Source organism: Temnothorax nylanderi, unplaced genomic scaffold (assembly GCF_030848795.1).
Source record: "Temnothorax nylanderi isolate EJ_2023f unplaced genomic scaffold, tnyl_v1.0 TNYL_tig0074_pilon, whole genome shotgun sequence".
Taxonomy (NCBI): Eukaryota; Metazoa; Arthropoda; class Insecta; order Hymenoptera; family Formicidae; genus Temnothorax; species Temnothorax nylanderi.
Window position 1 is genome coordinate 812,974 of NW_027249136.1, and position 13,174 is coordinate 826,147.

Sequence of the window (13,174 nt, forward strand, 5' to 3'; positions counted from 1 at the left end):
TTATAGGTTTTGGAACGCGGGGATGCTGCACAGTGCACCATCGTGCGCGTGCGCCGTCAGCAGCCATTTGTGACTGTCAGCCATTATGATTATCAACATGGCGTAATCTTATTATCAATATTGCGCTCGTTTATTGCTATTTCCGTCGACCAGTGGCAGCAGGTTGTAATTATGAAGATTATTAAAATTTCATCCGTAAACACTAACAGGAAAGTAAGTGTTGACTCATCTCGCACGTACTGCACTCGTCGTATATTAATAATAGATCTTTCTGTATCCTTTAACGCGTTTGACAAATTGCAGATCAGTCGAACAGTAACTTGGAAACTCTAAAAAAAAAAAACGCTGGAGTGCTGCTACTAATTTTTTGTTATACAACTGTACAAACAATAGCACGTATACCAACTGTTCGAGAGTAATATGGATAACAAAGCATCATCCTTTGGCATGTCATTTTGTGTATTCGTATAATTGTTGATTAACGTAACGAATTCAGGCTTGTTTTTGGATTTAAAATTTTGCACGAGGATGGGTACTTCGGGACAGCAAGACAGATCTCTCGGTAGTGGGATTTCATTGCCACAATGGATGAAGGGGAGAATGGACAATAGGTAGGTTTTATCTTTCATAAATTTTATCATTGAACACATTTTTATGGAGATATTGTTATGACGTTGACGGTATATTCGAACGATTAATATAATTAGCTAGCTGTGATATTGAGATGTCCGTTTAAAATTGTTATTGCGTTATTTGCATGTATTTGGTGCTCTGCCAAATCAGCTGATGTGTTATTTATAGTTAAACGTTTGCCTATATTTTGTTCCATTGTTCTTGTAAATCTGCTTTATTTCCTTTAATGATATTTGTTGTCTTATTGAAAAATTTACTTTTTCAATTTTTGACTAATTTAGTTGTGAAATTTTTAATAATACAAAGGGACTGTCAAATTAATCAAGGGATCTAAGTAGCGTTGCAATCTACATGTTATTTATGTTAATGACAACAGTCGTTTATCATTACAGTTTGTGTTAATGTAATTTTATATATTTTTTTTAGATTTGACTTTGACGAAGCCGCATTCAGTCCTCCATCTTACGACGACAGTTTCTTTTATGCAAGATATCCAAGATCGCAAAATACTCAACCAGAACACGGATTGAAACACATCGTAAATGAGGTTTTGAATGAAAATATTGCGAGCTCCACGAACCAGATAACGAATGAAAAATCCATTTCCGATTTGAAAGAAGTTAAGCAGATTGATTTTAGCAAACACCCTTTGCCATGTCAACCGTTTATACCAGTTGATAATAAAGGTATATTTGTCAAAGGTTTTACATTCTTCTGCAATATCACACTGACTAATACTTGTCGTTTTCGATATCGTTTTAGCTGGTGATATCAGAACGCACAGAGCTTCAACGAGCGGAATTGTAAAGCTCAAGTCACAAGGGACAGATGACGGTTTTCATGGTGAACCGGCTCTTTGCGGCAAATCAATCGTTCATGTAGCTAGTCAAATGATGTCTGGTAAATTCACCAAGGTCTTCACAACGGATTCGCGTTCTCAGCAGACGGAGAATTCGGTGAATAGCGTCAGCAAGTCGTTACCAGCGACACCGTTAGCATCACCGACAGGAACTCCTGATAGTTCACCAAAATCACGCAGGAAGATTCACGCTAATCGATACTTCACGGGTGCGTTCATACCGGATAAAGAAAAATATCAGGGTAATTGGATTTTGTCAAGCATATTAGGTCAATCCAGAGAAGTCATTACAGCAAAGATAGACGAGGAAGACGAGCTCTTTCCAGACATGGAACCCCACAAGCCACTTAATCGAAAGAAGTCGATATCTTCGCAAAATCTTACGTATATCGGAAAGGAAGAAAAATCGGCGGATAAGTCGTCCGTTTGCGTTAATGTACTCGAAGCTAAACCATCGGAATTAAGAGAGATGAATTTTTGGTCCCCGACTTCCATGTGAAGCTTTACATTTTGTTTAACTTTAACTACAATAGTTATATTATTAATCATGCTTCTACCAAAGCATATTTAGATTGTTTAGATGAATTTAGTTTAATTCCACATTATTGATGCACATAGCTGTAAATTTAGCCCATTATACTACTAACTTGACAACATTTCATACGAAATTGATATATGATCATGTATTTTAACTGGATTCCTATAAGTTTATAACCATTGGAAAACAGCGGTCAACAGTATTTGTCTATTCGAAATACAACAGAATTACGTTATCGTTTAAAAGATGCCATTGCTATCTACAATCTTCTTTTCAATCATTTTTTGAGAGATAAATATAATACGTCCGAATGATTGCCCTATATGTTATATTCGTATTATATAAGTATTGTATTTGCATAGTTGTGTCATGTCTATGCTTTCACTCTCAAAAATGCTTGGAGAATCGAAAGTGCAATATGGTCTGTTAGCTGTCTTACCAATTTAACGATATCGATATCTTATATATTGTAATTACTTATTCTTCGTACGTTACATGCGAATTACGTATAACTGAGATGCATCAAATGTATCGAATCTTGTGAACTCGAGAGATGCATTTAAATGACATAATGCTCTATATTGTGAAATGTGATACAATGAACTTGAAATAAGCGATATTATAAAATACAAGTTATATCGTACAACTATTATAAATTCCACTATTATAAATTTGCACGAGGAATGTCGTTGCCGTCGTTGGTTAAAGGCAGATTTTTATCGAGCACAGATGAGTTATATACGAACATATACCATTTATGTGAACTGATTTATGCCAATAAAAGTACGAAGTAACATTTTATACATATTCTCATTATTATTTTAATAAATTCACATTACATGGACTGAAGGCAATAATTTTAAAAGATTTCAATACTTTTAACACAGATTCGAATATTATTGTTAATGAAGATCAATATCAGATTTACAGATTAAAATTATTAATGTTCAGTACAGATATTTTAAATCGGATGATAAATGGATAGATTATATAATTATAATTGCGTGATGCTGAATGGATGAATGATGGAACGTGGAAACTGAAAACAGGTCAGATTAGGTTAGTGTTACCACTGTTACCCGCCACAGCCACGGTCCTATTCTGGAATTATTGCCGCCTGTAATCACGCTGGTATTATTTTAATTTCCTTCTTTCGCACGATCTCTGTGAAATGCTTCATGATCCCACGGACGAGACGTACAGAAAACCACGCCAACTCAGGAACACGCCGCTGCAGAAATACATTCGACTCGGGTCGCTCTTCATAACCCTTTGTTTCGCTGGAGCGATGTACATTTCCTATAGAAGACAGTAGGATATTTTTTTTATATATACTAGCTTGAACTCTGCAGACGTTTAATTTTACGATTTGCATTATTCATTTATTCAGTTCCAATTAATTTAATGGTGTAACGTCTGTTAACGTTTAATTAATTCGTTCGGTGGATGTAAGTTCCTACTCTCTATTTTAATGATGAATTTTATTCTGCAGTTGTTGTGATCCCGAAGTGATAAAGGAGTATAAAGCCCAACAACTCTCCGAAGACGAGCGATCTATGTTAGAAGATTATACTGCAGTTCCATTTTTGAGAGGCACTATTGAAAAGCTGTTTGAGAGGCAGCAGACTAAAGCGAAAGAGGAAGCCGAATCGAAGGATACGCAAGTTAATGTTTAAACAACAAAACAACAAAACAACATTTAAAGTTTATATAACAATAATGGAGGTTGAAAAGGATGGATTCTGTAAGCCTGGTAGTTCGGAGAGAAGATTGAGATTAAGGAAAAATTATAAAGAAAGGTATTATGATATATATGTGAAATGTTAAATTGATCATTTTTGTAGTTTGACTTAATGTAACATGTACCTTTCTGAAAACATATAATGAGGAAAAAATACATTTAAAGTGTAAGAAAAACTTCCTACAATGGTTTTGTTATTATATTCTTTTTTCCTGTTAAATTTTCATCTTTTAAACCTTTAAATCTTTTAAATGTTTATTCTTTGTATTAATAAGAGATATTTGAGGCACAAAATATCTAAAGTAACATAGAATATTCTTTTATTCAGCATAGATAAGGCTCAGCTTTCTGATAATTCCAATAATGAAAACAAGGATGATACCGCTTGTACATCTCAATCTCAATGTGATGATGACAGTATATTGGATTTTAAATCGCCAAAAAGAACGCATTCCTTACAGTCGAAAATTAGGAATACACTTCCAGATAAAGCCAAGAAAAAAGTAGTCCACTCTAAATCTAAAAATATTAACAATGAAAAGAAATCCAAGAGCAAAAAGTCATTACAGAATAAAAAGATTTTTCGCGATGTACAACAACCATTGATCGAATCGTCTTTTTTCAAATCTGAAAAGAAAGAAGTAGAATCACCGCAGAGTTCGACTGACGAAAATGTGAAAACGGCTTACGTATGCCCGTTGTGCTTAAAAAATCTTAAAGATGAAAGTTCGAAAACTGTACATATGAAAAGTTGTGCTACGAAAAATAATGTGTCCACAAAGAAGTTAATGGACGCTGTGGAGCTGCACGAACGGCAAGCTGCAGAAAGGAAATCGTTGGGGCTGCTCTCTGCTCCTCTATTACAAGACAAGAAGAAACCTGCTCCACGTAAAATGGTAGGTATTTAATCATTTGAATATCAACATGATGACTTTTAAATTGTCAGATTATTGGTACTTGATTGGAATCTAATTGAGATAATCCTCTCAGAATCTAAGCGAATAAATTGTTAGCAAGACAATGTGTATAAATATTTTTAGACTAGCTTTTTTTAAATGATGGTTTTTGTAGGCATCGTGTGATGACCCTGATCTGCAGCTTGCTTTAGCACTTTCCAAATCTCTATGTGAAAAAGAGGAAATGGAAGAGTGGGACGAAGTTCAGATCGTGGCCATATCCTCTAATCCATCGGTGCCAGATAATAATACAGAATGTCCTCAGAAAGCGACATTGCAAAGTTTTGGGTTTAGTAGCAGTAGAAACACGTTACCAACAAATAATTGGCCTACCAATAGAACTAGGAAAAGTAATTATATATTAACTGACGCAGTTGATAAATCTTACAACTAATAAGAAACTTATATCTTAGTTTCTAATTTTTTTTTCTTTCTTTTTTTTCTTGTTTAAAAAGGAAAGCTTATTGAACCAACTATTTTGCAAAGACGTACCGCTGTAGAAAGAGAACGTATCTTAACAGAGAGAATAGCTGAGATACTTATGGGATATAAGGATTTTACTCAAAAATCTCAAACAGAAAAAACAGAAAAATTTAACGACGCTAAAGAGAAAATTGTTATCAAGAGTCAATTACTTCAACAATTACATAAAATTGTAATTATACTTTTTTTTATGTAGTAGAAATTATCTTCCAGTCCGAACATTTGCTGATTTTAAAATCTGTATATTATTATTTTTAAGGAGAATACATTGTGGGATAGGACAAAACTAATTCTAACTCAAGATATATTTTATGTAGAACATTTATCGCCTCAAATAATACCATTAGAAAAGAAAGAGCAGAAATTAAATGTAAGTTGACTCTATTGTATTGGCATACAAATTACCTATATATTTTATAATACTATATACAAAACATAATAATGGCATTGTGCTTTATAGGAAGAGCAGAATCTTGTGAAGCTTATGGAAGTAAATGAAAGAAGTGTAAGGAACGAGAGATCTTTGGATAATGAACAAATGCAGGAAATAAAGGAAATACATACTGTAAAAACAACGGACAATGATGAAGCATTAACGATCTCTTCAAATACAGTCAATATATGTTGTGAAGAAAAGAAATTCCTTGACGATCTAGCAACAAGTTGGAGAAATATGCTTAATGACAGTTCTGCAAGTGACATTATTTTGTTTGTGAAAAATGGCAGATACATATGGACGCATAAATTAGTTTTCTACACACGTTGCACAAATATTTTACTTGATGTAATTTCTAATGATACAGAGTTTTCTACTGCAAAAGAAAAGATTTGTTGGCTTGATACAGATTATGATGTTGCCTTGGCCTTTCTAGAATTTGTCTATTGTGGGATAATCGATAGATATTCAAAAATACTTGATTCTGAGACATCTTTATCTGGTGTCCGAGCTTTAGGAAGGAAGTACAAAATACATGATTTATTTGCTTATTTGCGTCAAAGGGAATTTAAATCTAGCGTAGAAGTTAAATATGATTATAATACTTATGAAAAAGATACAGAAAATGTACATCCAAATGTAGAAACGGCTTTAAATATTTCAAAGTTAGGCAAATCTTTCAACGCATCACCGAATCGTACGCAAGATGTTGTGGAAGGCATTCAGTGCCCTAAAAACATGCTGTTGCAGGGGGATGTTAATGATGATTTACATCCTCTTGAAAACGATTACATATCTGCAAAGAACTTGTGCGTGTTGAAAGACGAAAATTCTGCTTTAATGAAAAAGGAAATGAACTCCAGAAGCAATACACCCGTAAAATTGGAAACTAGTGCATCTCCTGACTTGTTCGATGACACGCCTGTAATGAAACATAACGATAAATCCACAGTATATCCTAAAAACCTTGAAGATTCTAATATTCACATATTACTGAGTTTGATTAAACAAGATGCGGATATTGATATCTGTAGTCAGAAATCATTAAAAACCCAGTACGCAGAATATTCAGAATTAGACAAAGACATACCTACCTGTTCGAAAAATGTGGAAGAAAGTCTAATGGAAATTGATCCAGATCCCAAATCAAATTCTTTGAAATTTTCTATAGACAATATACATAAAGATTCTTTAATTGGTACTCCTCAAAGCAGTAAATCGAAACATATCCAAGATGGTCTTTCAGAAATAATTAAACATAAAGGTAATCTCACATTATTTATCGAAAAAATTCAGAAGGAAAACGCGAAATTGGATACGGCATTAGATTCAAACATGGACAATCTTACAGATATCTCAATTGTACAAGTATCTCCTATAAGGCAGAAGAATCCGTTTCATGTAGACAACCATGATAACTCTGATCTTCAATTGTACGATAACAATGAACAGTCGATTGATACAAAGGAAAGACCCGGTAGATTAACTATGATAGAGCAGCATATGCAATCATACGCTGTCAAAAATCCAGAATTTTATCCTCGCCTTTCTAATGAACATGTGGAAGATGTTAAACAGACTAATAGTTCGTATATAGATTCTCTATCTCCTAAGAAGATAATGGAATCTTCCCATAATAATATATTGAATTGTACACAAAACTTAACTTCACCAAGTGAGAAACACGTGAACATTTCGCCCCAAGTCACAACTGTGTCAGGTGTATGTTCACAACGTTCTGAAACAATGAATCAATCGCTTAGCGAAACCTTCCTTGATTTAGAAACGAAAGAGGAAGACATTTCTATGTATTCTGAATACATGAGAGATCACAAGGACAATAGCATAGCAAAGTATCGCACAGCAATCAGTAGAAATAAGTCAGATAGTAATCTGTCTGATAAAAGTACGTCATCTGATTCGATCAATGTAGATAACATCAGTGAGGCTGAGAAAGATGAAATTTTGACTCAATGTGTTTTGACACAAAAAGATGCGGATATAATTCTTTCATCAGACACAGATGTTGAAAGCATATCCTTCAGTGTTTCAGAAAACGATGACTTCAACCATGAAAATATATCTCAAGCTCTACAACAGTCTAGAAAAGAAACAGAAGATAACAACAAACAGGATACAGAAAATAGAAACAGCAATCAATTGCTCGAAGTTGAGAAATTTTCAAAAGCGATGAACACGGAAGTAGGAAAGGATATTAATCAAAGCGCAACTAAATCAAATCTAGATAATTTAGATATTACAGAGATAACGTCTATGACACAAAAATCTGGATTAAATGATGATCAGGAAAAGAAATCCGTTTCAAGCCCGATTATGCTATCCTCCAGCCCAGATTTTTCAAATAATGAAAGCTGCAGTCCGATTTTAAATATGAAAAACTTGCTTCAAGATGAACACTGTACCAAAAATGTCTCAGGAACAAGTGCTTGTAAATTAAAGTCAATGAACTTTTCTCTTAATTTTGAAGACGACGTATATCTTGCAAACGTTGATATTGATAAATATGAGAAACCACATATTCTGGAGAAGAGTCAATCATTTAATATATCAAGTATGTCAGAATTTAAAAATGTTACTACACGCAGACGCAATAATAAAAATAATCATGAAAATATCAAATGTAAAAATATAGCAGCAGATGGAAACTTAGATAGTAATGCTACATCTTTGACTCAAAATTTTACAAGCATTAGGAAATTTAAAAGAAAATCTTTATCCGAGGGACAAATTGATACAAATAGATTATGTAATCAAGGGGCTACATCTACACGTGTAGCCATGCACTTCCAGTGTAATTACATTCAGAACATTGGAAACGCAAAAACGCCTGAAATAACTGATAAAGATGTTACACCTCCGCCTGAGTACAACGACATGAGCACTCCTGAATTACACGTAAGTTCATTGACAATGATAAATCTTCATAATTAAAGGTACTTTCTTTTTTCACAAGCGAATTGTTAATTTTTAGAGAGAAATGAAGAAATATGGACTAAAGGTACAAAAACGTAGCAGAGCTGTAAAATTGTTAACGCATATTTATAACGAACTTCATCCTTTAGTGCCTGAAAAAGCAATAGGACAGCAAATTACTGAAATTTCGAGCGATGAAGACGATGGTCCTCCATCGAAAAAACGAAACGTAGATGATAATAGTTTGGAAAAGTCGAGTAATGCAGAAGACAGTGGTAATGAATTGCCTTGTTCTCATGATAGGTAAATTTAATGTAAATATTAGATCTCTCTCTTTTTAACAATATGAAATTTTACTTTTAGATACAATAAAATAACATTATGTTTGTTGCAGCAATGATAGTGTAAGTTCCGCAAAAGGAACAATCAACAAAGAAATGCAGTTTTACGAAACCGCGTCATTATCGACATTGGAGAATTCATCGGACATCTCGGAAGCCTTTATGAAATTAATCAATATTGATACAGATTTATATAACAAAATATTGCAGTATGAACCTGTAAATATTGAACAGTTGCGTTCTATGTTGCAAACACGTGGGTTTAAATGCAAGCTCTCTAATCTCATGAGCTTTCTAGATCAACAGGTACGTTTCCCTTTTTTTTTCTTTAACTTATGATATGACCATGTGTCATAAATAACATGGAATTTTTATTTTAGTGTATTACATTTTATGCGCCAGAACAGAGCGTCAAGAGCAGGACTCGCAGAAAGACATAGTTTCTACAAAAATGAAATATATGAGAACATTTATAGATTTATAATTTCTTTATAATAAAATATACGAATATCTATAATTAGCAAACATTAATATATATTAATAAAATTTTATATTTTATATGATTCAATACGTATATAATATCAGTTTTGTTAATAACATTGTTTAATAACATTGCATTGTTGGTTTGTATATGTACTTTCAGTAAGTTAATGAAATAATACAATTCGTATATTATATAATTTAAATATATTTAAAGTTTATTTAATTCAATTTAAAAATGATTAAAATTTAATAACTTTTATATCATTTTCATTTATTAAACTTCCGATGAATTTGGAAACAATTCGTGGAAGGATTGAGACCTTTTTTTAATGAGTTCCAGAACGCAGATGTAATAAAAATTGAATCAGAAGGAGAGCTCTCTGCCGGAATAATTGTGAACTATAGATTTTTTTTTAATGAGTTTTGGAACGCAAATTAGAAAAGATGCTGTCATATTTTGTTATAATTGCGTTCCAAAACTCATCGAAAAAATCCATAGTTCACACTTATTCCGACAGAGGGCTTGATTTTACGTGCGTCAGAACGTTGCACGTTGCAGAACGTGCAGAGAGATTTCAAGATTTGAGAATTTTATGTATTTGCCGTTCCGCTAGCGGCCCGGCCCGGCTAGTGATTTGTTAAACGTCACTTGAGGTGTTCGACACGTTGCATTTTGTTCATTTTTTATTGGATAAAGTACTTGCCGAGTAAGAGAGTAAGTTTGAATATTTATTTACTTTGTAAAATATACTGTATAATAAATTTAAAATAATATGTTAATTATAATTTAAAGCTTTAGTGCAGCATTTAATATACTATGTTGTGTATAATATTGTTGCAATATTTGTAGTGATTAAAAATTTACACTAACATGTGGTTACCGGTGTAGCGTAAAATAAGATTATAATTTAATAACAAAGATATTTTTTATAGGATATATTATTCAGTGATATTTCTATCAAATAAATTTATCAGCCACTATGTCCGAGGAAGTAATATCATCAGGTAAGTTGCATCAGACTGATGTAATGATAGTGATAACTGCTACAGTAAAGAATGATAACAAGGGGCGCGTTCTGTTTCACGCATGATGCGCATAATGCATCACTTATCCTTGTTATTCATTGAATGTTAAACAAGGCAGGCGTGAAACAAAACGCACCCATGAATAGTAATAGTAAGACAGTATGAAGTTATACGTTACTTAATGTATGTGTCAATATTAACAATAATTAAACAAGCAATAGGAAAATGTATGTAATAATGCAATAAATATTTTACAAGGTATCTATACATCAGACAAGAATGGTAACGACGAGACGGGAGATGGTTCAGAGGTCAACCCGTTTAAAACTATTCTAAGAGCAATGCGTCATGCCAATAAGGAACCCTTTCCGATTATCTACCAGGACTCGCGTGAAAGTGGCAAGAAATATGAACCAGCATCAAAAAAGCAGTTAAAAAAGATACAAAAGATTTGGGTTAGAGAACAGTATAAGGGTGAAGGGAAGGAGAAGAAGTTGTTGGAGGATGAAGAGAAGAGATTGAAAAATCTTGAAGAGGCTAAAGCGATTGTTATAGAAGAGGATAAGACTCTGCCGGAAGCAAAACAAATCAAGATAAAAGAAGCTCTTAGTCACAGGGATCAAAGAGTCAAAATATACGGATGGGTGCATAGACTAAGACGACAAGGTGCGATATAATTAAGTTTCTCTCTAATACTTGTAATATGATAATTTATTGAATTCCAAAACTCATGAACAGTTTCTATTATAGGCAAAGCCCTTATGTTCATCACATTGCGGGATGGAACAGGCTTTTTGCAGTGTGTACTAACTGATAAGCTTTGTCAAACATATAATGCTTTGACTCTTGCCACAGAAGCTGCTGTTCAACTGTTTGGGGTCTTGAAAGCTGTTCCTGAAGGGAAAAATGTACATTTGACATATTATATCGTATATTAAATCATTGATGTGCTATACATTTGGATAAGGTATGTTTATATGTTATTATTTAATTTCAGGCACCGGATGGACACGAATTGTGCGTTGATTATTGGAAACTTGTTGGACCATCGCCTCCTGGTGGCGCCGATTCAATATTGAATGAAGAAGCTCTTCCTGATGTACAATTGGACAACAGGCATATTATGATTCGAGGTGAAAATGTACGATAAAAAAAGTTTTAATGCTCTTATAGAGTTTTTAATATAATTTCTGTTGGATTTATAGATAAATAATTCGTTATTCATAATAAAATCATTATTAATTTCAGACATCAAAAATCTTGATTATGAGATCTGCAATAATGCAAGCATTCAGAGACCATTATAAAGAGCGTGGATATTACGAAATGACTCCACCAACTTTAGTGCAAACTCAAGTAGAGGGTGGTTCGACTCTCTTCAAATTAGATTATTTTGGGTATGCGTAAATAAATAGACCGAGTTATTAACCACACAATTATGAGTCAACTAATTAGTATTGTTTTCAGGGAAACCGCTTTTCTTACTCAGAGTTCTCAATTATATCTTGAAACGTGCCTTCCAGCCATGGGAGATGTATATTGCATTGCCCAATCATATCGGGCAGAGCAATCGAGAACACGTCGCCACCTTGCCGAGTTCGTATATAAATATATAGTATATTATTTTATATTATAAAGAAGTTGGTATATACTTGTTCTTTTTGGAATTAACTTTTAAATATTGAATTAATTTTTAGATACACGCATATTGAGGCAGAATGTGCATTTATCACATTTGATGATCTACTTGATCGACTAGAAGATTTAATTTGCGACGTAGTCGAACGAGTTCTACAATCGCCGTATGGTCATCTTATCAAAGAATTGAATCCTAACTTTCAAGTACCCAAGAAGCCTTTCAAGCGAATGAACTACAGCGATGCGATTGAATATCTAAGAGAAAACAATATCACAAAAGAAGATGGCAGTTTTTATGAGTTTGGAGAAGTATGAACAAGTTTGTGTATCTCTCTTATCATCTAAATTCAGACAAAACATATAATTATTATCATCTTTTATAGGACATTCCAGAAATGCCAGAAAGAAAAATGACCGATGCTATCAATGAGCCGATAATGCTTTGTCGTTTCCCCGCTGAAATTAAGTCATTTTACATGCAGCGTTGCACAGAGGATAGACGCTTAACGGAGTCTGTTGATGTGCTTTTACCGAATGTGGGTGAAATCGTCGGCGGTTCGATGCGTATCTGGGATTATGAGGAGATGATGGAGGGTTACAGCCGTGAAAACATTGATCCGGCCCCGTACTACTGGTACACAGACCAGGTAAATACGAAGAAGATACATTCTAAATTTTAATTGGAATAATATTATAGATCGAATAATTACTTACGTTACTTTACAGCGGAAATATGGATCTTGTCCTCATGGCGGTTATGGATTGGGCTTAGAGCGAATTTTGTGCTGGCTGTTGAACAGATATCACATACGCGAGGTGTGCTTGTATCCGCGTTTCTTGGAGCGTTGTCGCCCATAAAAGAATATTCTATGGGAATATGGATATTACGTCGATGATTACATCAGTAGAGAGATGTTTCACTTTCTAATATTATAATAATTTATAATACTGCGTTATATATTAATTACGTAACTACACAAAAAAATGAACTCATGGAAAACCTAAATAAAGGATTTATGTTCAAGTATGTGTGTTCCGAGTATCCATTATTCTCTCCATCCTTATTATGCAAAATACTATGTATTATTGTGTGATCTTCTCTAACA

General features: G+C 33.5%; 3 protein-coding genes across 7 annotated transcripts; all 3 read left to right on the forward strand.

Annotated features, from left to right (window-relative positions):
• The first annotated feature begins 65 nt into the window (after positions 1–65).
• LOC139774166 (uncharacterized) lies at positions 66–2,831 on the forward strand. Its single transcript, XM_071709218.1, has 4 exons — positions 66–213; positions 304–611; positions 1,060–1,319; positions 1,396–2,831. The coding sequence occupies exons 2-4, from the start codon at positions 529–531 to the stop codon at positions 1,989–1,991; spliced, it is 939 nt and encodes a 312-aa protein (XP_071565319.1). The 5' UTR covers positions 66–213; positions 304–528; the 3' UTR covers positions 1,992–2,831.
• Positions 2,832–2,938: 107 nt separating this feature from the next.
• On the forward strand, positions 2,939–9,489 carry LOC139774162 (uncharacterized). 5 transcript variants are annotated; one of them, XM_071709209.1, is made up of 10 exons: positions 2,939–3,341; positions 3,523–3,829; positions 4,100–4,667; positions 4,843–5,077; positions 5,183–5,382; positions 5,470–5,580; positions 5,671–8,562; positions 8,639–8,883; positions 8,975–9,227; positions 9,302–9,489. In XM_071709209.1, exons 2-10 carry the CDS (start codon positions 3,699–3,701, stop codon positions 9,359–9,361), a joined length of 4,695 nt encoding a protein of 1,564 aa, XP_071565310.1. In that variant the 5' UTR covers positions 2,939–3,341; positions 3,523–3,698; the 3' UTR covers positions 9,362–9,489. The 5 variants fall into 5 exon arrangements, with proteins under 5 accessions (XP_071565310.1, XP_071565311.1, XP_071565313.1 ...); XM_071709210.1 differs by having other exon boundaries at positions 2,939–3,161; XM_071709212.1 differs by lacking the exon at positions 9,302–9,489 and having other exon boundaries at positions 8,639–8,855; positions 8,975–9,130.
• Positions 9,490–9,935: 446 nt separating this feature from the next.
• On the forward strand, positions 9,936–13,095 carry LOC139774176 (asparagine--tRNA ligase, cytoplasmic-like). Its single transcript, XM_071709231.1, has 10 exons — positions 9,936–10,119; positions 10,338–10,409; positions 10,689–11,096; positions 11,181–11,338; positions 11,428–11,571; positions 11,679–11,827; positions 11,898–12,026; positions 12,128–12,377; positions 12,452–12,715; positions 12,795–13,095. The coding sequence occupies exons 2-10, from the start codon at positions 10,385–10,387 to the stop codon at positions 12,924–12,926; spliced, it is 1,659 nt and encodes a 552-aa protein (XP_071565332.1). The 5' UTR covers positions 9,936–10,119; positions 10,338–10,384; the 3' UTR covers positions 12,927–13,095.
• The last annotated feature ends 79 nt before the right edge of the window (positions 13,096–13,174 follow it).

What these genes read in the sequence shown, in the direction of transcription:
- LOC139774176 (XM_071709231.1), top strand. Translation starts at nt 10,385, where the DNA reads ATGTCCGAGGAAGTAATATCATCAG. An exon ending in CTGTTCCTGAAGGGAAAAAT is followed by an intron (nt 11,339 to 11,427) that starts GTACATTTGACA and finishes ATTTAATTTCAG; the next exon opens with GCACCGGATGGACACGAATT. An exon ending in TTCAAATTAGATTATTTTGG is followed by an intron (nt 11,828 to 11,897) that starts GTATGCGTAAAT and finishes TATTGTTTTCAG; the next exon opens with GGAAACCGCTTTTCTTACTC.
- LOC139774162 (XM_071709209.1), top strand. Translation starts at nt 3,699, where the DNA reads ATGTTTAAACAACAAAACAACAAAACAACATTTAAAGTTTATATAACA. An exon ending in TGAGCACTCCTGAATTACAC is followed by an intron (nt 8,563 to 8,638) that starts GTAAGTTCATTG and finishes GTTAATTTTTAG; the next exon opens with AGAGAAATGAAGAAATATGG. An exon ending in TGAGCTTTCTAGATCAACAG is followed by an intron (nt 9,228 to 9,301) that starts GTACGTTTCCCT and finishes TTTTTATTTTAG; the next exon opens with TGTATTACATTTTATGCGCC.
- LOC139774166 (XM_071709218.1), top strand. Translation starts at nt 529, where the DNA reads ATGGGTACTTCGGGACAGCAAGACAGATCTCTCGGTAGTGGGATTTCA. An exon ending in AAGGGGAGAATGGACAATAG is followed by an intron (nt 612 to 1,059) that starts GTAGGTTTTATC and finishes TATTTTTTTTAG; the next exon opens with ATTTGACTTTGACGAAGCCG. An exon ending in TATACCAGTTGATAATAAAG is followed by an intron (nt 1,320 to 1,395) that starts GTATATTTGTCA and finishes ATATCGTTTTAG; the next exon opens with CTGGTGATATCAGAACGCAC.